This window comes from Glycine soja, chromosome 4 (genome assembly GCF_004193775.1).
Source record: "Glycine soja cultivar W05 chromosome 4, ASM419377v2, whole genome shotgun sequence".
NCBI classification, from domain to species: domain Eukaryota; kingdom Viridiplantae; phylum Streptophyta; class Magnoliopsida; order Fabales; family Fabaceae; genus Glycine; species Glycine soja.
This window is the reverse complement of record NC_041005.1, coordinates 48107444-48132527: the sequence shown is the minus strand read 5'-3', so window position 1 is coordinate 48132527 and position 25084 is coordinate 48107444. Positions and strand designations below refer to the sequence as shown.

The 25084-nt window shown below is 35.1% G+C and overlaps 3 protein-coding genes across 5 annotated transcripts; 2 read left to right on the top strand and 1 right to left on the bottom strand.

Annotated features, from left to right (window-relative positions):
• Positions 1-290: 290 nt before the first annotated feature.
• On the top strand, positions 291-12737 carry LOC114410097 (phosphatidylinositol 4-kinase beta 1-like). 2 transcript variants are annotated; one of them, XM_028373872.1, is made up of 16 exons: positions 293-2428; positions 2875-3039; positions 3191-3239; positions 4543-4675; positions 4782-5268; positions 5877-5957; positions 6039-6158; positions 7674-7743; positions 8692-8789; positions 8874-8978; positions 9679-9732; positions 9891-10034; positions 10142-10195; positions 10407-10481; positions 11720-11803; positions 11882-12737. In XM_028373872.1, exons 1-16 carry the CDS (start codon positions 953-955, stop codon positions 11981-11983), a joined length of 3297 nt encoding a protein of 1098 aa, XP_028229673.1. In that variant the 5' UTR covers positions 293-952; the 3' UTR covers positions 11984-12737. The 2 variants fall into 2 exon arrangements, with proteins under 2 accessions (XP_028229674.1, XP_028229673.1); XM_028373873.1 differs by lacking the exons at positions 10142-10195; positions 10407-10481; positions 11720-11803; positions 11882-12737 and adding an exon at positions 9366-9390 and having other exon boundaries at positions 291-2428; positions 9891-10030.
• A 1750-nt stretch (positions 12738-14487) lies between these two features.
• Positions 14488-18875, top strand: LOC114410096 (NAC domain-containing protein 82-like). Of its 2 annotated transcripts, XM_028373871.1 has the most exons (6): positions 14488-14618; positions 14712-15177; positions 15280-15557; positions 16094-16748; positions 16821-16912; positions 18366-18875. In XM_028373871.1, exons 2-6 carry the CDS (start codon positions 15024-15026, stop codon positions 18636-18638), a joined length of 1452 nt encoding a protein of 483 aa, XP_028229672.1. In that variant the 5' UTR covers positions 14488-14618; positions 14712-15023; the 3' UTR covers positions 18639-18875. The 2 variants fall into 2 exon arrangements, with proteins under 2 accessions (XP_028229672.1, XP_028229671.1); XM_028373870.1 differs by having other exon boundaries at positions 16094-16912.
• Positions 18876-20696: 1821 nt separating this feature from the next.
• On the bottom strand, positions 20697-23372 carry LOC114410095 (BTB/POZ domain-containing protein At2g13690-like). Its single transcript, XM_028373869.1, has 2 exons — positions 22650-23372; positions 20697-21919 (listed from the first exon to the last, which is right to left on the bottom strand). Exons 1-2 carry the CDS (start codon positions 23247-23249, stop codon positions 20984-20986), a joined length of 1536 nt encoding a protein of 511 aa, XP_028229670.1. The 5' UTR covers positions 23250-23372; the 3' UTR covers positions 20697-20983.
• Positions 23373-25084: the final 1712 nt, after the last annotated feature.

Sequence of the window (25084 nt, the reverse complement as noted above, 5' to 3'; positions counted from 1 at the left end):
CAATAATAAATAATTAAGTGCGTTTATTTTTTAATAATTTGTATTCACAGTTACATAATATATATAATATGTAATAAAAATAGATTTTTTAAAAATATTTATTATATTAAATCATAAAACTATTTTAAAGTAGTTTAAAGTTTAATAAAATATACTATATTTAAACACTTTCAACCTTAAGCACCAAAAAAATACTTTCACACTTTTTTTTTTATTATTATCGAGGAATAAATACTTTCACACTCAACATATGAACAAAGAGCCCCCTCATTTTCGTAAGCTTCACTTCAATTGGGAATGGAGGGAAATAATTTAGTGCCCCACGACCTTAGGAATAAGGAGTGTGCATGTTACAGTTAAGCGCAATTTAGCATTTTCCCCCCCTTTTTTAAGATTTTTTATTTTTATTCTTTTTAATTAATAATTCGTACCTCTCCTTTGTCGTTCTCTCCGTATCAAAGAAAGAAACGACGACAACCACCACCACCGCATCATTGCCACCGTAATCGCCACGACCAAAACGCCGTCGTTAAGAACAACGCGTGGAAATTCATTGTGGCATGCGATTCAATTCCACGCACTCGTGCAGTTAGCGCCAGATTCACATTTCACGCAACTTAAATACCTTCATTTCCTCCAATTGAAGATTCGTTGCGATTTTAGGGGGGAAATTCCCCGATTGTACCTGCTACAGTTTCAATTTTCGGTGCATTGATTAACTTTTATCACGAAAAGGCTTGGATTGTGTGCTGTGTCGTTTTCCTGATTGATGCAAGGGTTTCTCGGAATTTGCTGCAGACCCCCGATGAGGGTGGAGATTTTGATTTGTGTGAGGAATATGGTTTTCCGGGAAGGTTTTAGGGATTTGTAGGGTTTAAGTATGCTGTAGCTGGTGATCTAATTGAAATCAGGGTGTTTTCCCCTTGGGGGGAATGATTATGGTAGGTTGAGAATGGTGAGGCTTTTAGGATTGAGTCGTGGAGAGGTTGACGAACCCAGGGAAATTGCTTCCAAGTCCAATTTGACAAGTGAGTCCAGTGAAAATGGGTGGCTCATCAGGTTCTTTGACTCATCGTTCTTCTGTGAGTGGATTGCTGTTAGCTACTTGTACAAGCATGATCACGCCGGGGTGCGTGATTATCTCTGTAATAGAATGTACACACTTCCCTTGCAGGGGATTGAGAGTTATTTGTTCCAAGTGTGTTACATGATGATACACAAACCGAGCCCATCTTTGGATAAGTTTGTCATAGACATTTGCTCCAAGTCGCTTAAGATTGCTTTGAAGGTGCAATGGTTCTTGTTGGCGGAACTTGAGGACTCTGATGATAATGAAGGGATTAGTAGGGTTCAGGAGAAGTGCCAGATTGCAGCCACCTTGATGGGTGAGTGGCAACCCTTGATATGGCCTCAAAGTACACCTGCAAGTCCTGGGGGCAAGAACCAAGTTTTGAATAAGATTTTGTCATCGAAACAGCGATTGTTGTCTCTAACATCTTCACCGCCTCCTCACAGGTCTTTGTTTTTCTCACCTTCTTCAGGAAACAATTTGCAGGAGGATGGTAGTCCGCAGTCTCCTGAGGAAAACAAGTTATTTAAGAAATTTATGCCGGGTCCAAAGGTTAGAGATGCTTTGCTTTTTAGGAAGTCGGTGGCAAAAGATGATGATGACTCTGAAAAGGATGGTTTTTTGAAGAGGCTTTTAAGAGATAGCAAAGGTGATGATGAGTTCGGTCAGAAGATTCGTGATGCTTTTCTCTTCCGTAAGTCATCTGAGAAATATGACGAAGATTCTGAAAAGGACAATATCTTAAAAAGGCTCTTGAGGGATGGTAGAGGGGATGATCTAGAATCTGAAAAGGATGGTTTCTTTAGGAGGCTCTTGAGAGACAGTAAAGCTGAGGATGAGGATTTGGCCTCAAGTTCAGAGGGATTTTTTAAGAGATTGTTTCGTGATAGCAAGAATGATTCTGATGATAAAACAAACACTAAGACAATGGAGGATGAAGAAAAAGAGGGTTTTTTTCGAAAGCTTTTCAGAGAGAAGTTTGAGGATAAGAAGGATGGGAATGATGAAGGAGATATAGCAAATTCTGAAGAGAAATGTGCAAAGCCTGCTGAAGAGGATGAAAAAGAAGGGTTTTTCCGGAAATTCTTTAAGGATAAGTTTGATGACAAGAAAGATACAAATGACAAAATTGATGATGGTACAACCAATGTTGAGGAAGAAGAGCCTTCTGATTTTTCTTTGTTTAAAAGAATTTTTCGTGTTCACCCTGAAGATGGTAAAAGTAGTTCAGCCAATGAAAACAACGGTGGGTTGTTTGAAAGTAGTCCAGGTACAGAGAATTTTTTCCGCAAATTATTTAGAGACCGTGACCGATCAATTGAAGATTCAGAGCTATTGGGATCGAAAAAGCAGAAAGAGGTAAGTTGAGTATTTATTAACAATTAGCATTTAGTTTATTTGTGTATTGGTTGAATGTAAACCTGAAATTCGTGAATACAATATATGTTAAGGCACACCAAATTTTTTTTTCCAACTATATAAATGGCTTAATGCCACTATGACATGATACAAATCCATTTTAAAGTATCCATCTAGATTTCAACAGTGGTTACATTTTTAACAACCAAATTATTGGCTACCTGCGCACTCTTATTAATAACAGTCATATTATGATCATGAATAAATGACATATTATGCACATGATTGATGCATGAGAGATGATTGTAGTTGTCGGTTAGAGTTAGAACTTAGAAGGGTGATATTAGTATTAATGCATCCTGAACTCTGTTTTCATATTCTTCATATTTTTGCTGGCTTTAATATTAATTATGTTCATGGCAATTTCCCATATATCACCAAAGCAGCGACATCAGAAAACGGGAACAAAGCCCCCACTTCCAATTAATCCATCACAGTTCCGGAAAGGAGCTTACCATGAGTCTTTGGATTTTGTGCTCACATTATGCGATACATCATTTGGGTTAGTGGATGTATTTCCAGTTGATGATCGCAAACATGCCCTGCATGAGGTTATTTCCTTACATTTTTCTTTGTTGCTTTCTTTATCTAATTGACATGGTTAGAGATGGAAATATGTATGTATTTATAATATATAGTTTATAATCTGTTTCATTCTATTGCTTCTGACACAAACATTCTTTGTTATTCCTGCGTTTCAAGTCGCTTGCAGAGATCAATATACATTTAACAGAGTCTCAGAATACTGGAGGTACTCCTTAACTCTTAATGGTAGTATCTTAGTGATGTTAATTGGACTCAATGGATTCCACTATTTTGTCATGTGTTTCATCTAAACAATTACATGTTATTGCGAGAGAGTTGTCTGAAATTTTTTTGAGGCAGTAATACCTCCTTTCAAGGTGAAGATCAAAGAGGTTACATGTTTAATTTTCTTCCTTGCTTCAAATATCACTATGATAAATCAAGCAGATAGGCAGTGTTTTTCTTTTTATGTGGTGAAGAAAATGGTGAAAATTTCCATACATCTATCATCTCTCTTGGAGTAGTTAATGTATGAAAGCTACCATTTTGGTGTTTATTAGGAGCCCATTTCTTAGAGGAACCAGTGATATACATTTTTCTGTTATGTACTGGAAATAGTTGTCTCTTATAGTTTTTACTTGCTATGTTTGGACTTTGGATTGGTGGAAAGGAGTGAAATGGAATGGAACGGTACTAAGTTCCATTGTTAGAATTTTATAAAATAGGATGGCATGGAGCAGAACATGATGTAATGCATTCTATTTTTCTTTCCCTCCAATTTGGGGGATAGTGGGATATAGAGTGAAAGCATTTTCTGTTTCACAATGAAAATATCCTAACAATGGAATGGTAACTTTGTTCCATTTTGTTCCTCAGCCTTGGAGGCTGTAAAGATCCCTTGGGAGGCTTAAAAGACCCTTTGCATGGCATTGAAATTTTGTTCCTCAGCCTCAGACTAGGTGTCTCTAGAGAGAAATTTTGTGCCCAGTTTCCTGTGCCGTGGCATTGCAATTACAACACCTTGGCATTGAATATTTAAAGAGTAACCCAGGCTTTAAATTCAAATTCAATATGCTATGACATCAAGTCTTCATTGCCAGGCTTATGGCATTGGATCTTGCTTCCTCCCTTTTCTTTGATAATTAGCTTTCTTGAACCCCAATAGCAAGTATTAAATTCAAAGCATTAATGATCTAAGTTATGATAAAGAAAATACTAACAAAATAACTAGAAAGTAAAAATTAAAGCAAGCAAACAAATACAATAACTAATGAAAACTTGGACAAAAGGTAATTACTAAGCATGAAATGCCATCTTTGAACCTAATTATCATATGCAAAATGACAAAATATCTAACTTACCATATTCCGTTCCACTCAATCACTCACCATTAGATATCCAAACGTTACCTAAAAATATGCACTTTTTGGTGCATCAATTTTGTTCACTGCATTCCCTTTGCTAGTTTGCTTGCTGCTTTCATTTATCCTCATGCTTGTATATGAATGTTGTTTTTTCTATATTCCTAGGAGTTTGTTTTCCGTTGGGAAAGGGCATGTACTGTGTGCTTCATATACCTGAAGATGAAGCTGTTCTCTTGAATTCTAGGGAGAAGGCACCCTACCTGATTTGTGTTGAAGTATTGAGATGTGAAATGCCAAGGTATTACTTGGATAATAATCCTCATGCGTTGTAGAAAATAGTGCACTTAGTAAAATGCAAACCATATTTCTGATATATTGCCCTTCCTGCAAAACATTTGTTATAGCCATTCCAAGGAGACATCTAGTTCTCAGAAACTTTCAAAAGGTGGAATTCCTTTGGCAAATGGAGATGCTTTCTTGCAAAAACCACCTCCCTGGGCATATCCCTTATGGACAGCACAAGAAGCATATCGCAATAGCAATGATAGAATGTCCAGATTAACTGCTGAGGCTATCGACCAGGCAATGACCCATGCGTCTGACACAAAAGTCAAATTTGTTAGTGTAAATCTTTCTGTGGAAGGACAATTACATGGTCGCCCAGAGAGAACTGAAGCAGATCTATGTGGTGGCTATCGATATCCTGCTTCAACCTACAGAGATGGTATACAAGAAGTGGCAAGGTCAGGACATGACAGTAATATGGAGTGGGTGCGGGTAGTGTTGAAAGCTGATCCTGGGGTTAGAATGGAAGATATTGAGGATCAAGCACCAAGACGGCGGAAGGAACATCGTCGTGTTCCAAGTACAGTGGCTATAGAGGAAGTAAAGGTGAGCCTGTGTGTCGTTTAGTGATATCGATGCTACTATCCTATTACATGATAGTATAATCAAGAACTTGAAACATTAAACTATGCTCACATGCAGGACCCGGGTTATTGGTATTATCCAATTGTATGGGTTATGTATAGTCATACTGTTCATTGAAAGATCACCATGACTTGTAGTGTGTTTAGAGATTATTTCAATGATCAATCATATGAAATAAGTTATATGTTTAAATATGTTGGTGAGAAGTAGTTTTAAATAATCTATTTTGTTTGGATTGTCTAAAATAATGTTTTTTTATTGTAAAATTAAAAAAAAGGACGCGTAGTTATTTGTATGTATTTAAATTAATCAATTGTTTGATAAAATGGAAAAGCATAGTTAGAAAATAATCTGTTAGCTTTTAATCTTAATCTCCAAATTATTGCTTATTATTTTTCTTTATAATAGTAATAATCTAAGATATAATATAATTTTCACCAATATTACCAAACAAGAGAGAACAAGATTATAAGCATATATCTTTTGAGAAATTGATTGTTCATGTCTTTATTTGGGATTTCCCGGTTCATATTACTATTTACTTTTTGCTAACATATTAGATATGCTAGGCTGCGGCAGCAAAGGGAGAAGCACCCCTTGGACTCCCTTTGAAAGGTGCTGGTCAAGATTCATCAGATGCACCACCAAGGGTAAGACAATATTGATGCAACTACAGTTTTGTTTAGCCTTAGAAATATGAAGTTTATACATGACATGATTCCTCCAAACAGGCTAATGGAATTATCCCCAAAGCTAGTGATGCCTTGTCTGGTGAACTTTGGGAGGTGAAGAAAGAGAGGATACGTAAGGCTTCTATCCATGGGAATTTACCTGGTTGGGACTTGCGATCTGTAAGTATATTTATCAATCCAAGAATTTGCTTTATATGTCATTATTTTGGAATGTCATGAAGATCTAAATTTAATAAAATAAAAATGGAATACACACACACACACTAATTTTTTATTGGCACTATATATCCAAGTCAGAAAATAATGTTTTGCATTGTAATTATGTACGGATTATCATTTCTAGCAAGGTTGAGGACAGTGTTGTTAAAAAGCCACTACAGTGGTGCTATTGCATTGCAGAATTGCTCAGATCTGCGATTGCAATTGTGGCTGCTAATGGTGTCGTGGCTGTGGCATGTGTCCTGCATCCTCTTGTCATCTTTGGCAAGTCTCCAGCTAATTGAACTTTTGAGTTAACATTATGCCAATTTTTATTGGCGTACAACTTAATTTTTTATACATATAATAGATATATATGATATATTTCAACTGCTTTGTGACTTCTGCAATTTGTCTGTGACGCTATACACTAGATGATATAGTGGATTATTGGCTTTTTTGCCATTTTTTGTGATTCACATTTGCTAACATTGGTTGAGGATTTTGTACTGTTAATCATATTTTTATAAATCCTTCTCTGAAAAATATTGCAGTCAATGTAATTTTTAAAATATTGAAACCTTTTTTTCCCTAAAATTCTTGATTTCCCTTGAGCAAATTATTAGGTTTGAGTCTTGTGTACGGAATAATCTTTGCTTGGAGAGCTAACCCCCACCATGCTGTGAATGTTCTCAGCTTGAACTTGATAGCTTCCTATGGAGGATACTTGTGATCCTAGACCAAATAAATGGTTTGTAAAATTTGATTTAGCATTATCAATGAAAGAATAATCTGAAAGAATATTCTATGGCTGTGCTACTGTCAGAAAGTACAACACAATTTATTGGAAACATTGTGTTTTGGGTTTAGAGTTCTGCTCCTCTGCAGTAGAATCATGCAGTATTCAGTGTGATAAACTATTTATTAACCTCAATAAGCAAATAGTTATGCACTTTATCATGCCAAATCCATCCTTTGTTTAAATTTAGTTTACCAATTTGGTGATAAGGTGCTTGATTAATTGATTATTTACTTATATGGACTGACAAATGATCTACTGCACCACATACTGCATGGTTTCACTACAAAGAACTCAGTTTGACACTGAAGACTCTTGTTAGGACAATGGGCTAACCTTGAAAATGTTTTCTATATATTGTCATCAATGAAATATTTCCTTCAGTCTTTGTGTTTTGTTATAGATTGTGACATCTGTTTTACTCATATTATGACAGAATTCACATAATAGAGTTAGAAATGAGAGTATATATTTAGCAAACAAGACCTTGTTTTTTTCTAATTTGTTGAAAGCTGCGCTATCATATTCATGTATTTATATATCATTATGGTTTTGTAAAGCATAAATTATAATCAGTTTTTGTTCTAGATGAGTTATTTGTTTATTCTGTTTGAGGATGCATGCTTTAAGATCACAAATCTTTTGAGCATGATAGCACAATTTCCCCTTTGACATAGGTTATTGTAAAGAGTGGGGATGATTGTAGGCAGGAGCATCTGGCAGTTCAACTTATTTCACACTTCTATGGTAGGTGGTCTCTTTCAGACTTTTCCTTTGCCCCCTCATATTCAGAGCTTAACAATTCTTGTTCCAATGTTGTTCATAGTGGTGCAAATAATTTTGTTTTCCATAACAATAATATCTATTTATGATTACGGTCATAGAAGATGTTTCTTATGTTTCCCTGGACCCTGCATAGTGATTGCTTTATAGCACCAGGGTGCCTTTTTTAGATTAAATTCCTTTTTTAATAAATGTTGGTTTATAATTTGCTTATGCATTCATATATTGAGTATGAACTGGATGACAGAAGTGTGATATTTTAGGTTAAAAATGGGTTCACATGTGTATGTTCTTCTGAGTTCTGATAACCAGGTATTTCATTGGTTATGCCTTCTGCATTCGCTATGAGCATGGCATGAGTTGTGAATGGACCTTGGGATGTAGGGAAGATAAAGGGGAATGTGAAAATGTCTAAACAATAAAATGCATTTTGAGCTATTCTTTCATTTCCTTTCTATTCACTTGCCTTTCTGGATCCAAAGCAAGCCTTTTTTGTAAAGCAGCCGAGCATGTTTTACTTCTGAATTTTCATTCGCTTTCCATTTCACTGTTTTTTAAACGGGAAATCAGGCCAACACAAATCATGAAAGATCCTATTCGTCTCAGAACAAATGTATGTTTTTGTTATCTCTGTTTAAGTTCCATCTTGAATGTGAACATTGAGATGACACGTTGAATCTGCTTGGTTATAGTTTTCAATGCAGTAGTTGTGAATTGAAGTGAAAGTATGTAAAAGCAAGAATGTAATTATCTAGTGAACAGATAGGATGCACCTAAGATTTATTGATGGGGCATGATTGAATCTTGTTTTACTATATTCTGATACCAGATGAGATTACCCTAGTAGGATGCAGCAGACTCTTCTCTGTGTTTCTTGTCATGTTGCTTACTATCATTACATTTTGATGCCAGATATTTTCCAAGAAGCTGGCCTACCTCTCTGGCTGCGCCCATATGAAGTGTTATGTACTTCTTCTTACACTGCTCTTATTGAAACAATTCCAGATACGGTGATTCCATGGTTACATGTTTCAAATTTATTAAAAATCTACATTCTTTGTCGTTACTAACTATTAAATGTGTATGATTTGTAGGCTTCTGTACATTCTATCAAGAGTCGATATCCCAACATCTCAAGTTTACGTGAATTTTTCATTGCCAAATACCAAGAAAATTCTCCGAGTTTTAAACTTGCCCAGGTAATGTAAAACATTGACATAAAGAAAATAGCTGAATAGAAATATGTTTATAATGGTTGTTTATTTTCCTATCACTTTATTTGAGGAGGATTTCTTGTCCTTCTTTGTGACAAGATCCCAACCCACCTCATGACCCATTACCAATACATAGTCTAAATACCAAATTATAATTCAACCTAGAAAACCTGGCCACATAAAAAGATTCCAAAGTACTAACATTGCATAAATGCATAGTTTAACATATGTACATCTTTGTTCTAAAAAGGTTTCTACCGAAATCTGGCATAATCTCTGAAATCCCATATTTATGACACATGGCAAGCATCCCAAAACAAAATCACATTTATGTTATTAACCAATTGTATTCGTTTTTTCTCCTTCTCCTAGGTACTCCTGTCTGGGATGTACTATAGTAAGTTTTCTTTCAGTACATTCACTAGCAAAATGCAATGTACTGTGATTTGCTACTTCTTCTACCCCATCTCCACTTCCTTTATTTCTGGCATAATCTAGTGTGATTTCTTGCAGGTTTTGAATTTAAAGGGTTATCCCCCCACTCCCCTTTTTCTTTTGAATGTTTTCCTTTCATCATTTAATAAACTTGTTATATGGTGAAGAATACCTTTATTTTATGTTAAAAATAGAGAAGATAATATCATTTGATACAATTTGATGATTTGTTTACATGATTTTGTTTCAGAGGAACTTCGTTGAAAGTATGGCCGGATATTCCCTGGTTTGCTACCTTCTGCAGGTGTGAAACATCTCACTGTGCACATGCATGCATTTTCTATAACTGGTGCATTAGTTGCTTAAATTGCAATTCAAATCATATTATTTTACTGTTTATTGTTATTGAGGGAATGAAGGTTTTCTACCCACTTCTCTTTTTTCTGTTTTTATTTAATCCAGGTGAAGGATAGGCATAATGGGAACCTCTTAATGGATGAAGAAGGCCATATTATACATATTGATTTTGGCTTCATGCTTTCTAATTCACCTGGTGGTGTTAATTTTGAAAGTGCACCTTTCAAATTAACCCGAGAGCTTCTTGAGGTAAAATTGAGATAGTTTATCGGTACCAATTTTTAGTATCCAGTTGATCATTTAGACATCTACGAGCTTTTCTCAATACAATAACGGAAATAATGTGATCATGCCAGGTCATGGATTCGGATGCTGAGGGCATTCCAAGCGAGTTCTTTGATTATTTCAAGGTAATATACTCGTGTGGCCTATGGATTGTTAAGATTATTTTATTTAAATCTAATCTTAACCATCCATTTTAATTGTATGGTCAAGATTTACTCCTCACGCCCTCATCTCTCACCTGATAAAAGTCATATATATATATATGTATGGTTTTTGCTTTTCTTGGCTCTAAATTTGTCTGGTGCTCTGTCTCATCTCTCATCTCCTGTAATCCAGGTTTTATGCATTCAAGGCTTCCTTACTTGCCGTAAACATGCTGAGCGTATTATTCTTCTTGTTGAGATGTTGCAGGTAATGCAAATATTAGCTCCCTACTGTGGCCCACAGTCGTCCATTATGTACCCTGCCTCTGTTCATTGTTTGGTTGTGATTAGTTCCAATTTCTCATAAGAGAACATCAGGCTGTGTTGTGGCCTAACTTTCCTATGCCACCTCCATTTTTAGTTATTGGACACCATTGCTAGCTGTTTAATGTTCAGTGACCAGTCCAACTTACCTATTTCATGATGGATGTTTATGTCTTTTCCTTCTTTAATCTTTATATGCATAGTGTATTGTATTTCCAATCAGTGGAATGCTCACATAGCAAATTCCTTTAAAACTTGTAGCTTTTTAAATCTTGTGAAGCATTTTGTTTGTTGATTTTGAAATTGGTGGGAGACTGTGACGAGCCTGTTTTCATTTTAAGATAGTTAAGACAATCTCTAATGATATATTATGCCTAGAACCAATTAATAAACAATTAATATCAATAGAAGATGTAGAAATTTGTGATAGAGGATGACAATCAAAACAAGCAATTCTCAGTAAATGGTGGATCCGTGATATCCAGCATGACTGTTAGCCCATTGAATAACCATAGTTGTTTTAGATAACAGGCAGTGTATACAAAATTGATGAGGTTGCGATTTTCTCTAGAGCATGTCTGAAAATAGTTTGCTGTGTCCTCGGAAATGTAGTGTCCTCTGGAAGGAAAGAGCAACCTATTTTTAATTAATCATTTTGTGCAAAAGGTTACTCTATGGGCCCGTTGTATTGTGCTTTTTTTTTATAAAAAAAGTAAAGTTATTTTTAATTAAATAGATGTTTAAAACATTATAATATTATATAAGTATTTTTTAATAAAAAAGGCAAAAGCCTAAAACATAGTTGTTTTAGTATTTTTCTTTGAAGTTAAAAATAGCTATTTCTAAACAGTGGCTCCAAAAGTTGGATCACAGATCGCTTTTTTTTGCTGCTTAGACAACGGGCCCTACATTTGTTTGATTAGAGGTTAGAGAAATAGAGGTTTGAGGTTTCCATTTTTCCCTGCCTTTTTAGATGCTTGATTGTAGCCTCATCTTATAACATGATCCGGAGTTTCACCTATTTTAACTGACCTTTGGTATTCTTGAGACTCAATTGTGCGTGTACATTTGTGGGTCTCTTATTGTTATTATGCATGTGGATGGGCATGCGAGGAGAAAATCAGGAAATACTTTCCCATTCATGCTAGATATTCTGAGCTAATATTCTAATGTTGGTATCAGGACTCTGGATTCCCCTGCTTCAAAGGTGGTCCACGGACAATACAGAACCTTAGAAAGCGCTTCCATCTCAATTTAACAGAAGAGGTTTCAATACTAATATTAGTTACTCTCTTAACTGTAATTTTTTTTGCCTGTTTGCTACATTTTTTTCTTTCTTGGCAGCAATGTGTATCTTTGGTGCTTTCCCTCATTAGCAGTAGCCTGGATGCATGGCGGACACGGCAGTATGATTATTACCAGAGGGTTTTGAATGGGATATTATGAAATAGTTTGTCAATGGTGATCGTTTGCTTGTTCCCTTTTGACTAAGCTTGCACGGTGATTGTTCATCAATTAGTATTTTGCCTTTACAAGTCATTTGAAGATGGTTGGTTCACTGTGTGTTATGGCTTTGGAGTTTTTGTGAGAAGTAAGAATTAAAAGGTGGTAGTGTGCATTGTCTATTCTCCTGGAGTAGTGTGAGGAAGATTCTGACTCGCAAAAGTACTTCAACAGTCTGAGCCTAAATTTACTTGAGCCGAGTCTTTTTGATTTTTCCATCCCTGTTTCTTGTGAATGGAGCTCTGCTACCTGGAGAAATTGCATTAGCCTCCCAAATGCTGAGTTAGTGCAAATTGTACAGTGATTTTAGCGGGAGTACGGACCAGATTCATGTTGGCTGTGAATATGAGTATTGTATAAACTGTTTGATTCATCAAAGTCTTGGGGTTGCGATGCACTGCTGAGCATATACTGACATGGTACCTTCTTGGATATCTGTTATCATGGGCAGACCTCCAGAATTGGCAAACTGCTCTGTTATTTTTTCTGATCTCAGCTGATCTATGGTGTCTGTCTTCCCAAAGTTGATTCTTCCATGCTTAAACTGGAAAATTGTTATTAAAATTCTTTGAAAATGTTTGATTGTATCATGTGTAATCGATCCTGTTTACTTTTCACGGTGAAATTTGTTCACCTTCATATCTATCATAAAGTTTTGGTGGCATGGTGTCTGGAGCCAGTTTTTACTTTTCCTTAATCATAATAATGTCTTTACAACTCTTGATTTTACAAAGCATGCTATTTTTGGAGGAATTATATTTGTTCAACATTTGTAATATTATTATAACTTAAAAAAACAAATTCTTTATGTTAATTATGACATATGTTGGCCTTTGAAATCCACCTAAACTAAATAGAAACGTTTTAGCCTAATATTGTCAAGTAAACATTAATTAATTAATATAAATATAATAAGAATCTTAAGGGAGAGATAGATATATTAGATGATGAAGTCCATTTAAATCTCTTGATTTTTCAAGGTCCTCAATGTCTCTAATATCTTGTCAATGTCTCTATGATTAAACTCTCCAACTTCTTAAAGTTCTCCAAAACAGTCCTCCTGGTTCCCTACAAATTTGTTTCAAATCCTTTTTTAATGAGTCCGTTTTAATCATAACCTATGTTTTCCTTAATATCCCTCAACTTCAATTTAACAGACTTGACAAAGGTTTTTTAAAAAGGTGTTTATGGGTGCAAAGCAACTCAAAATTTCTAGAAGAAAAAAAATCCTTCCTTTGTTGTGCTATTCAACAGCTTAATATTAATAATGGCTTCCTTAATGAACTTCTAATAAAGAGCTCTACATGATCTAATCCCATGGTTTTGAAGTACTTGACAAATCTCTAGTTTGCAAGCTTCATAAGGTTATAAATGGGATGAAGCTATCTTTCAAGGCTCCTCGAGTGTTTTGCTAGTACTTTGTGTATTAGCTTTAAATCATGCAAGTTATTATTATTATTTTTTTATCATTTTCACTGCCTCATTGACTCGATTACTAGTTTTATTTTTATAAACAACTTTTCCAAACATTAAAACACAACAGAATTTAGAAATAAAAAAGTCATATAAAGACTTTTTTAATCGTTTTACATTGTTTTTTCTAAATTCATATATTTTAATTTGAAAAAAATGAATTGTAACAAAAGAAGAAAAAATTAATGAGTTATTTGAAGACTTTTTTTATTGTTTTTATTTTATTTATTTTCTAAATCCATATGTTTTAATATGTAAAAAATGAATTATTGAAATTTAAGATAAATAATTTAACTCTAATTTAATACAAAGAATTATTTGTAAAAAAGGTAGAATTTAAGGATTAATTAGAATGAAATTAAAGTTCAATGCAAAAACATTAGAATTTAATGATCAATTGCAACGAAAATTAAAGACCATTGTATCTATTTACAAACATAATAAAATTTAAAGATTAATTAGAATAAATTTAAACTTTGTGTAAAAAAGGATAAAATTTAGGGGGATTAAGTACTCTTTTTCCTTATATTATTCTCACACGACTTAATTAGTTCTTCACTCATGGAGATGGAGTTAAATCTATAAACCTGTGAATTTGTATTTGTTTAGTAGGTGAGAAAATGAAAAACAAAGCTTGAGGTGTTAAAAAACAATATATATATATGTGTGTGTGTGTGTCTGTGAATTTTATTAAATAAAAAAAAAGTAAAACTTACTTCATGTAAATTTTATTTAATAATAAAAAACATATTCTAAAATATAAAAAAAATATGTTAATGGGCTAATGATATTCCTTTTTGTGTTAACCATATTTTTGAGAATAATAATACAATAGCTTGATAAATGAAATTCACTCTGGCGCGTGGCTCTTCGTAGTTCCTACTTCCTATGTCGTTCACAGGAAGATTGAACAAAGAAACCCCTCACCCAAGAAACAATTTAGTAATTTTATAGTTTAATTTAAAATATAATAAAACTCGATATATATATATATATAGATATAAATAAGAACCTCCCCTGAATAGGTCAGAGTCCGCTAGTCCAAAATCGCCAAAGCTTGAAATCTGATTGCGGCGTCTCGCGCTTCCTTCTTCCACCTTCCCCGGTAAGAATGACCTAATAATCACTGTGAACCCTAACCCCTTTTTTCTGTTTTTCTGAATGATTTCTGAGATGAACTGAATTCGATATGTGTTAGGGTTTCACTGTGCCGATGACTTTTCTTCTGAGAAAGAGATCGTCATCCATCGCGTGCCTTCGTTTTCCCTTCATGAACCGGGGCAGGCTTTGGCGTTCTTGGAACTTCTTCTTCCGCCACTGGACTTGACCCTACCCCCCCCAATTAGGGTTATCTATTTCTTCCATTTTTTTCCTTAGAAAAAAAAACCCGTTTCTTCTTCTCTCGCTGCCGACGAGTCTTCTTTCTCTTCGAATCTTTCTGGCTGCTACATTCTGAAGCACTTCATATTTCGGTTTTTCATTTTCATTTTTATTTCTTTTTATTATCTGGATGGCCAAACCAAAAATGCCAGGGTTTCGGTTTCAACCCACTGACGTTGAGCTGATTGAGTATTTTCTGAAGAGGAAGGTTCGGGGTAAGAAATTCCCTTCCGAAATAATTGCTGAACTTGACTTGTACAAGTTTGCTCCGTGGGACCTCCCAGGTTTGCATTTGCACTCGTTTCATGGAGTACTCTACTGTTTTTTTTTTTTGTTTTTTGTGTGTGTGTGTTTTAATGAGGTTTCGTTTGTTGTTTGTGTTGCAGATATGTCTTTGCTCAAGAATGGGGATTTGAATTGGTACTTCTTTTGCCCTCGGGGAAAGAAGTATTCGACTGGTGGGAGGTTGAATCGGGCCACGGAGGCTGGGTATTGGAAGACTACTGGGAAGGATAGAGCAATTGAACACAATAATAGAGTTGTGGGGATGATAAAAACACTGGTTTTTCACACTGGTAGAGCCCCTAAGGGAGATCGAACTGATTGGGTTATGCATGAATTTAGACTTGATGACAAGGTGCTGGCTGATGAAGGCGTATTGCAGGTAAACAACTTTGACTGAACAAGCAAGTGTGAGTTTTGTAGTGTTTGTGACTGGATTTCTAGTATAGTTGCTACTTCATTGCCCTCTGTTTCACTAGAAAGGCATTTTGCAGGCAAGCAACTTTGTGGAAGTATATGTGAGTGTTGTAGGGTTTGTGACTGTGAGGATGTTAATATAGTTGTTGCTATTATTGTCCTCTATTACATTACAGTAGAAGAGATGCAGAGATACTATTGTTGGATATGCATAAATGCATGGTAGAATTGTGTCTTTTCATGTTAAACTTTATCCTTTTAGCTGATTTATGGCCGTTGATATACTTTGCATGTGCTTAATTTATATGGTATGGAATGACAAGCTTTGTTTGTTATCTTGTTACTGTGCATTTGTCTAATATAGCATCCCTTCCTGCCTTCCGAGTTTGATTTGTTGACTTTTTTTATATTCTCTACTCTCTAGTTTTGTGGTTGTTCTGCCAGTGAATTCTTCTTGTAAATTTATTTAATTGTTCTACTGGTTTGTTATATGTATTGTAGGACTCCTATGTGATTTGTAGGGTGTACCAAAAGGAGGGTCCTGGTCCTAGGAATGGTGCACAATATGGTAAACCATATGAGGAGAAAGAGTGGGAAACAGATGAGGAAATTGATTCTGTACAATCTGCCCCTGTTGCTGCTGTTTGTGCACCTGTTCCTATACAACCTAGTGAAAGCCATATTTCCGTTGCTAATTACATCCATCCCTCTACGAGTGGATGTGCTGGATTGACCTCTGTATCATGTGTATCAGAATTGATGCCATCTTGCTCGACACATCCTTCAGCACCTAGCAATCCAGTTGGCACTGTATCATGTGTATCAGAATTGATTCCCTCTTGCTCGGAACCACATCATTTGCCATCAAACAATCAAGTTGGCTCTGTTTCATGTGTTTCAGAATTCATGCCCTCTTGCTCAGCACATCCTTCAGCACCAAACAGTCAAGTTGGCTCTGTTTCATGTGTTTCAGAATTCATGCCATCTTGCTCGGCACATCCTTCAGCACCAAACAGTCAAGTTGGCTCTGTGTCATCTGCATCAGAATTGATGCCCTCTTTCTCAGACCATCCTTCAGCACCAAACAATCAAGTTGGCTCTGTATCTTGTGTACCAGAATTGATGACCTCTTGCTCAGCACATCCTTCAGCTCCAAATAATCAAGTTGGCTCTGTATCTTGTGTACCAGAATTGATGACCTCTTGCTCAGCACATCCTTCAGCTCCAAATAATCAAGTTGACAATGACATTCTATCTTTGCTTGATTGTTTCTTTGAAGATGATGACACATTGGCTGTGAAAGAAAACAACAGAATTGAGGTGTGCAATCTATTTTTGTTATTTGTATTTATGCATTTATTGTGAGAAAATCTTGGCATGATTGTTTCTATTTTTATGGATGTTGTCAGATGCTCCCCAATTTTGGTAGCATCTGATTTTATCTTTCAAAAGTGTCAACTGTTTTCTTTTTCCTTTTTGTTTTTGTTTTTAGCTCCTCATAACCTTGTTCTTAGTAGATATCTTTGAAATTATTGTGTGTACAACATCCTGTTCTGACTTCCTTTGTCTTTTATTTACCAACTCACATGTTGCTTTAGAAAGGAAAGAAATACGGCGGATGGAAATAGGAAAGAGTGCAATGGAGAAGAGGGAAATAAAGAAGAAATAGTGTGGATTTTTGGGTTGTTTAGTTTGAAAGAAATAAAAGTGAAATTGAGAAGAAATAATATTGGAATTTCTTGACTTGTTTGTTTTACTATGGAAAGAGAAGAGAGAAATGAAATTAAAACTATATTACCCCTTAACACTAACACTCAACACAAACTCACATAATCAAAATTCCTACTAAGAAAATTGATTATCACCAATGGAAATTGATTTCCCAGTCATCAAGATGCAAAAATTGATTATAAAACTACACAATTGATTATCTGATATATAAGAGTACAAAAATTGATTTTTCAGTTTTTGATGTAATCAATGAAGGATATATATGTGAGTTTGTTTCCCCTCTTCCTCTCCCTCCTCATGAAACAACTTCAATTTCATACATCCCCTCTATTTCCTCTCCCTCTCCCTCTCAATTTCCCTAATATTTCCCCTTTTCCAAACACATCATTAGTGTTGTATTTTGTTCAATACAAGTCTGAGTTTAAGCATAAAGGATTTAGGGAATGCTACATTCTATTGTTGTTGACATTGCACTAGTTGACATTTGAGGATCTTCCCTTCCCCTCTCCCTCTCAGAAGACTCGCAAACCTGTGGCTAGTTTTCAAAGAAATGAGAAGCTGACTATATTGCAATCTTCCCTGCTTTGTTTCTTCATGGAGGGTGGGGCTTTAGTTTATATTACATTTTGACCAATTTTATTTAGCTCATTGTAGCTTCCTGTGAGGCATATAAGCATGTTTGACTATCCTTTATAAAGTGGAAGGAATAGCTAGGTAAGCATCCTCTGTAATAAGGGTAGTTATGAACCCTGTAGACCATCTTCATGGAGGTGGCGAAGGCAGGGCCCCAGTTATCACTATTCCTTTTTCTACTTCTTCCAAGTGCAGGAAAACCCCAAGGAGTTGCTGGTTGTTTAACAGCTGAAGCTACTAATCATGATGTTGGAGTATATATATTTTATTTCAATTTTATCTATTTGTAAACTTATTCCAAGATCTTTTCGTTAGATTTTAACCTTGTAATATATACAAGAAATCTGTTCCATGCTTGCTTTATCTTCTCTCTCCTATTTATGCTAATTCTGTGATTATGGGATGACAGAACATTGATGATCCTGATCAGGCAAACAATGCCGATGGTGCACTGTGTTCAGATCCAAATGCTATTTTTGAGGAGTTAGGAGACCTTAACAGCTTGGTTGGATTGGGTGAAGGCAGTTTTTCCTGTGGCCAGAAAAATGAATATACTACAAGCGAAATGCTTTATACTGTTGATATATTCGGGTCTTGTGACCATGACTTCTTGGAGTTGCTTGACCTAGAGACACCGCAGCTCTGGCTGAATAAACATGGAAGTGGTAGCCAAGATAAGTAAGGCTAAAAAATTGAGGGAAGTATCACAGCAAATTGATTGAACTATAGCCCCAAGTACCTAACCTTGATTAGAATAAACAAAGGATTCTCTTCCTGTTCTTCATTTAAAAACCATCATGGCACCTGTTACTTCGCATCATATCAACTGACAAGAATGTTGATTAAAATCTAGTTATGTTCTTTGATTGTGTTATGTTTGATTAAAATCTAATTATGCTGGAAGTTGTTCCCAAATCTACGTTGATTGCATTTTTTGCCAGAAGATTCATTAATCTGTAGTGCAATGTGAAAATGGTATTAGTTAGGGAGATTTTTGTTGGGGAGGGGGATTGACTGATTTGAAAATTCAAATTGATTTTTTTCTTATTGTTCTACGTTTTGGGTAAAAGGAAAGAAGGGGGCCAAGTCCAAATTAAAACACTATTACTAAAAACCTAAAAGGACATTGGAGCCCCATTAGCATAATCAAAGCAAATTGACATGAGGCTCGAGGTGTGTCCCTGTTTACTCCCCACCTTATTTTGTTATTTTTATAAATACTTTTTTTTTGTCGGAATAAGTCTTGATGTAATGGAAGAGAGATGTTTGAGGAGGTCGGGGTGAGTGTGGTGTGGAGTGGAGAATGTGAGGGGTGCAAGGGAAAAGATATAATAGGAATTTCATAAAAAAGACATAAGTTGTGATGGGAAGATGAAAAAGGTGTGGAAAATCATTTCCCTTAACAATAGGGGGAGGGGTGGAAAAAAATGTGCAAACCCAGTCTTTGATTGCCTTAGAAAAAATGTTTTGATCAGAAGAAAATTGGTAGTCCTTTATTTTGATTAGAAGAAAAGTGTTTTTATTTAAATGAAATTATATATATTAAATACGATATTCTTTATTTTTTTATTATTTAAATAACTCTTCGTAATAAGGATTTCTCAAACCATGCTATAGGATAATACCTATTCTCGGAAGTAGCCTTTATAATTTGGTGCTTTACGTATTGTTCGAAGAACTGATTAACATGTTTCCTCAACCAAACAATTTATTTATACATTATTCTATTTTCTGTTGTTTTTATCCTTTGCTAACATCAAATGCATTCATCCCTAGACGAAATATACGAATATAAGAAATGTCTGCATTTAGCCCCAGATTGATTTGACTTCAAAATTCGTAACTAAGATATAACTAAAATACTTGTTCGATTTACGGTATTTATTAATTTTTACCGGTAACATTAAAATATCACGTTTTCACTTTATTAATTTTTATTTTAAAAGCTTTTTAGAAAATGTAATATCAAACCCTTACTCTACTTGCCGATAAAATTAAAACAAAAGCCTTACCCACTCTGCTTTTATATAATTTAATAATAATTATTCACTTTTAAGTTACGAGCGAAAAGAATCACGTAAGCATATAGTTTTGGTCGAAATTAAGAAGTCTTTGCTTGTAATTTGCAAAGATATCCTTAATATTACATTTTATATTCTTACAAGGGAGGTTGTTGTGAATGTTAAAAAAGGCATGGGATCCTGTGTAATTAAAAAAAAAATCAGGTGCCAGTATATATTTTTTAACATTGTTATTATGATTATGAAAATGCTAGTGTTTTAAAATTACTTGTTTTTGAAATGTAAAGTAAATGTTATGCTTGCATGATAAACACTCAACGAATGCTTAATTAAGTTGTTGTACTCAGACACATCTTCCATTCTCTTTTCTTCCTTTACCATTAAAGTCTTAAAAGAACTACACTTAAAATTATCTGTTTTATCCAAACATTATCCTTGGGTATAAACATTATCCAAACATGTAGAAGTAATTATCGTTTCAATGTTAAAGTTCTAATTTCAAATTTTATTTTAATCTTAGTTTTTCCACACTTTTTCCATCTTTCTAATTTGATTCCCGGTCATTAATTCGATCTAAATAATCAGCTTAATCCGACCCCTAAAAGGTTTAATATCAATCTAGCAATACGGGCAATCGAATTCTAGCCAAAACCAGCCAAGTGGTGAATTGATTTTCTTTCTTTTTACAACTACTCAAGTGACTCAAATTTGCCTGGTTCCATGAAGCATAACTTGAATATATATTATGTCATGACTTAGTGACAACTTATTACTGCAATAATGCATTCAATTCATTAACCTAACCTAAATTGGACAGCATGGTGCCTCGAGCAATAAACAAGAAAACAAATAGAGGAAAAATCCTCCTACCATTTAGGCATGAAATAATCACCAACAATCTGTGGAGTTTATCTACGTTATTCAGTGTACATAGTCCAGAATCCCTCACCTAGTTGCAACTTTTGCACACTACACAAACATTTGAAAGGACAAATAGTGGCACATTTTACCTTGACTCAATGGCATCAGTTTCAAAGCCTCTTAAGAAAGATCTGCGCCACCAAATTTGGAATGCCTTGCTTAGATTTGGACATTCAGTTCCATGGCTTGAGAAGTGCCTGAACCATTCCATGAAGAGCATGTATTGTTGATTTAGAGGTAGAGTAAGAAGTGTTTGACCCATAGCCTCTTGCAATAACTTTATATCAAGCCCTCTTCTGCATCTCTGAAGCCAACCAAAGTCTAACAACATAGGCCTGAACCATGCCTGAAGAAGTCCCAATCGAGCTTCTGACCGACATTGCAATTTTCTGGTAGCCATGGCAACAAAAAGCATCGCTGACACACGACTTAGTTCATATCTAACCATAGGAGATGCATTTTCATGCATTTTAATAAGTTGGTGTTGATCTGCCCATATGTTCACAAAGTCCTCTGCTATTTGCCCATCAAGCAAGATTTCCAACAACCAGTTGATGTTATCAACCTGTCTTGCGACACGTTCAATCAATGGCCTATTCTTATCTTTCTTTGCCAACCTTTCAGTGTCAGATGCCTCCTCAAAGAGGCTTATCAATGAGTCCAGACACAAGTGGCAAACAGAATACAGATCCTCCTTGCTGAGGTCAAGGTGATTCTTCTCATACACTGAGCTTTTGCAAAGAAGACCCTTCACTAGTGACTTCATTTCATTTCTTGCATTGGCATCCACACAAGTGGTAATTGACCAAACTAGCTGTCGCGCCACATTTGGCTGGGAAGAAGAATCTACTGAATCGTGCAAGTAAAGCCTTCCTAGGATGTCTCTTGTTGTTGCTTCATCAAACTCGAATCTTGTGAATAGGCTTCTCAGTTTTTCTTCTTCTTCTTCAGTCCAAGGCATGGCTTCAAGGTATTGTAAACACGACAAAACACCCTTAGTGAACATGATGCCTGCTGAAACCTAGAATTGCAATCAAACAACCATGTAAGAGACTAAAGTGGCACCAATCTGCAGGCACAGCACCAAAAAAAGTTGCTTCAATACCAAAGTTATCAGAAAATTCATTTGCAAGCACATTTTATCTTAATATTTTCTTCTAATTACATGCGACTCTTGGAACCTTTCCTAAGAAAACAGTCCATTCCCTCCGACCGAAAACTTTCCATGGCAATATAAATAAAATGAATGCAGTGACTAGCTAGGCATGAAACCCAAAAATCTTGGAACAATTATCTAGACACATTTTGTGTTATTCTCCTGTCAAAATTGAACTTTAGCTTAATTAGGTTAATTATCGAGGCAAAACTCTAATTCTTATTAGAAAAACAGACAAGAAAAAAAAACATCTAAGATATAGTATCTAAATTTTGTCCCGGACAGAAATTTTCAGCCATCACAATTGTTCAAGCGCATTATAAAAACCCTCAATCAGAACCACATAACTGAAGGTTGAAATAAGAACAAAAAAAAAGTAAAACCCATAGCCATGTCATTTAAAGGCACAAAAACGCAGACCCATAATTTAATAAAATACAAATTTCATTTTTTTATATAAGAAAGGTAAAGTAGTTAATGTGCTGGAAGTTAAGTTCAATTCGGTAATACCGAGTTTGATTCTTGGTCAGGAGTTCCTTTCTCCTAATTAATTGGAGGGTTGAGAGGAAAAAAAAAGAAGTGGAAACCAGCGAACCTCCAAAACGTCAATGGATCGAAAAACGCCAATGTTAAGAAGCCTCTTGGTGACGCCATCATCGTTCTCGAACATGAGCTCAATGGTTTCTCTGAACACTCCCAAGTTGTCAACTTCCGGAACCTCTATTCTACACATTTTGTTGCTACCACTCGAAGACCCTTTCTTGTAATCCTCTATCAACCCCGCGAACACTTCCGAATTCGCGCAGAGAACTCCTGAGTTCACTTCCAGAACCATGCACCCGCCGTTCTTTCCTCTCAGGCTCATCCTCACGTCCCTCTCGCCGGTAGCCGCCGCCGGAGATGGCGGCCGCGGCGGCTCCGGCGAGGGAGGGGGAAAGGGAAGAGGTTCTCCGGCGACGGGATCGGAGTCGATGGGGGAGACTCTTCCCGGGGAAAGGATCCGGCGAGGGTCGATCTTGACGGGGATGCGGGATTTGGGGGAGTTTGGGAGGGAGAATGCAGGTTTGGAGTGAGGCTCGGAGTTGCGAGGGAGAGGTTTGGAGGAGTTAGTAAGGTTGTCGGGGCTGGAGGGAGGGACGGCAAAGGAGCAGCACCACGTGCGGCGGCGGTGGCGGTGGCGGCGGTGAGGGTCCATGTTTTGAGTAGTGTTGTGGGAGGAACATTGATGTTGCTTGCTTGATTTATTTAACGGCAAAGCGTCATGGGGTGTTGCTGTTGCTTTTTAACCTTTTCTTGGAACAATTTTGTTTTGTTTTGTTTTTATTGGGAATCGTGAAGAAAATGAGGAAAAAGGTTCTAAGTTGAGTGATTAATCGCTTGAGATAAGACACTTCTACTAATTTAACTGTTCGGGTTAGTTTGGAAAAAAAAAAACTAATTTTTATAAATTCACCTAAGAGATATTAGGGCGTGGGACGAAAGCTCCTTAAGTCATTTAACACTACCCTAAATAAATTAGAGATGTGTCAGCTTGAGAGGAGAGAACCAATAAAAAAAAGGTACAATTTATTTGAGAAATTGGCCAAGCTCAACCAACGTAAAAAAAATTAAGACCAATGGAATTTGAGTTGATTTAAGTTGAGTATTTTAATTATAAATTAGGGAGAGGGGTTCACCATATATTAGATTAGGTATAAGTGAATTGAGTCCAGATTCATTAGAGTCAAGATGTAAAAAAAATATTCATAAAAGTACTTATGTATGATCTATTAACAAATTTTTCTCATCGACAATGAGATTCATTATCGCATTTATAAAATATGAATTTAATCCTTTTTAATTAGATCAATTTTTATTCAAGATTTAATCTTACATTATTTTTTTATTAATAGGAAAGTACGACGACCATACATAATTATATTGAACTAAGTTAACGCTTTTTTTTTTTAATCTTTAAGTTAAATCCATTGAGTTGACACACTCATACTCCTCAAATAAATATTAGTCCAACAAAATCAAATGCAAATATATAATAAGTAAAACATGCTGAATTAGAACAAAACAATATTCTCTCTTGTCATTTATATAATAAATAATAAGATGTATTTTGTTACCTTTAATTAATTTATTTCTACTATTATGAGTAATATTATCAAATATAACTATTACTTAAATTATTTAATTTTATAAGTATTTTAAAATAAAATTTAAGTCAATGATATCATTAATTAAGAATGATTATTCTAAATATTTTTTATTGATTTTATTTGTTTTGTATAAAGTAAAGAGAGTAAAAAAATATTATATGGAAATGGGATAATATATATAAGAAATTGTGCAGTAATAAAACGAAAAGTAATTGATTGAGGAATATATAGCATCATTCTTGGAAGTAGGAAATTATAATACTATTACCAGTAGTAGAAATGTAGAATATGAATATCTATGTGAGCCTTTTTACTTTGCTTGTTGATCAGGGAAGGCATTACTCTCCTCCTTTCGGATTCCATTTCATTAAAGATTTAAAGGATCGTGTTTGCTTCCACTTTCAATGTCTTATTATATTTTGCTTCACTCTTAATCCAAACACCATTTGGGGATGGCTTTTGTTTTGTGTTTTAAGCACGAGCATTGGGTTAAATAAGGGACAATTAATGAAAATGTTGTGTTGCTTACTGAATAAGTGTTTTATTGGCTAACTAAACATCAATTTAATTAATTTAACAGCAATAGTAATTTATTTAGTCAAAGTTAATTGATATTTACTTAGCCAATACAATTAACTTTAATTAGGAAATATTACCGTTAAAGTTAACAGTAATAGTGTCTAATAAACAGTAGTAATAGTGATTTGGTTGAAGAAAAATAAATAAAAATAGAATAAAATTAAAATTAATTGACAAGTTATAAAATAATAGAAAAGAAATATATCCATGGAGTAAATTACTATTTTAACCTTTTATTATTTTCAAAACATGATATTTACAACACTTTTCCTATTCCATAATAGATTTCCTTGCACCTCATTCA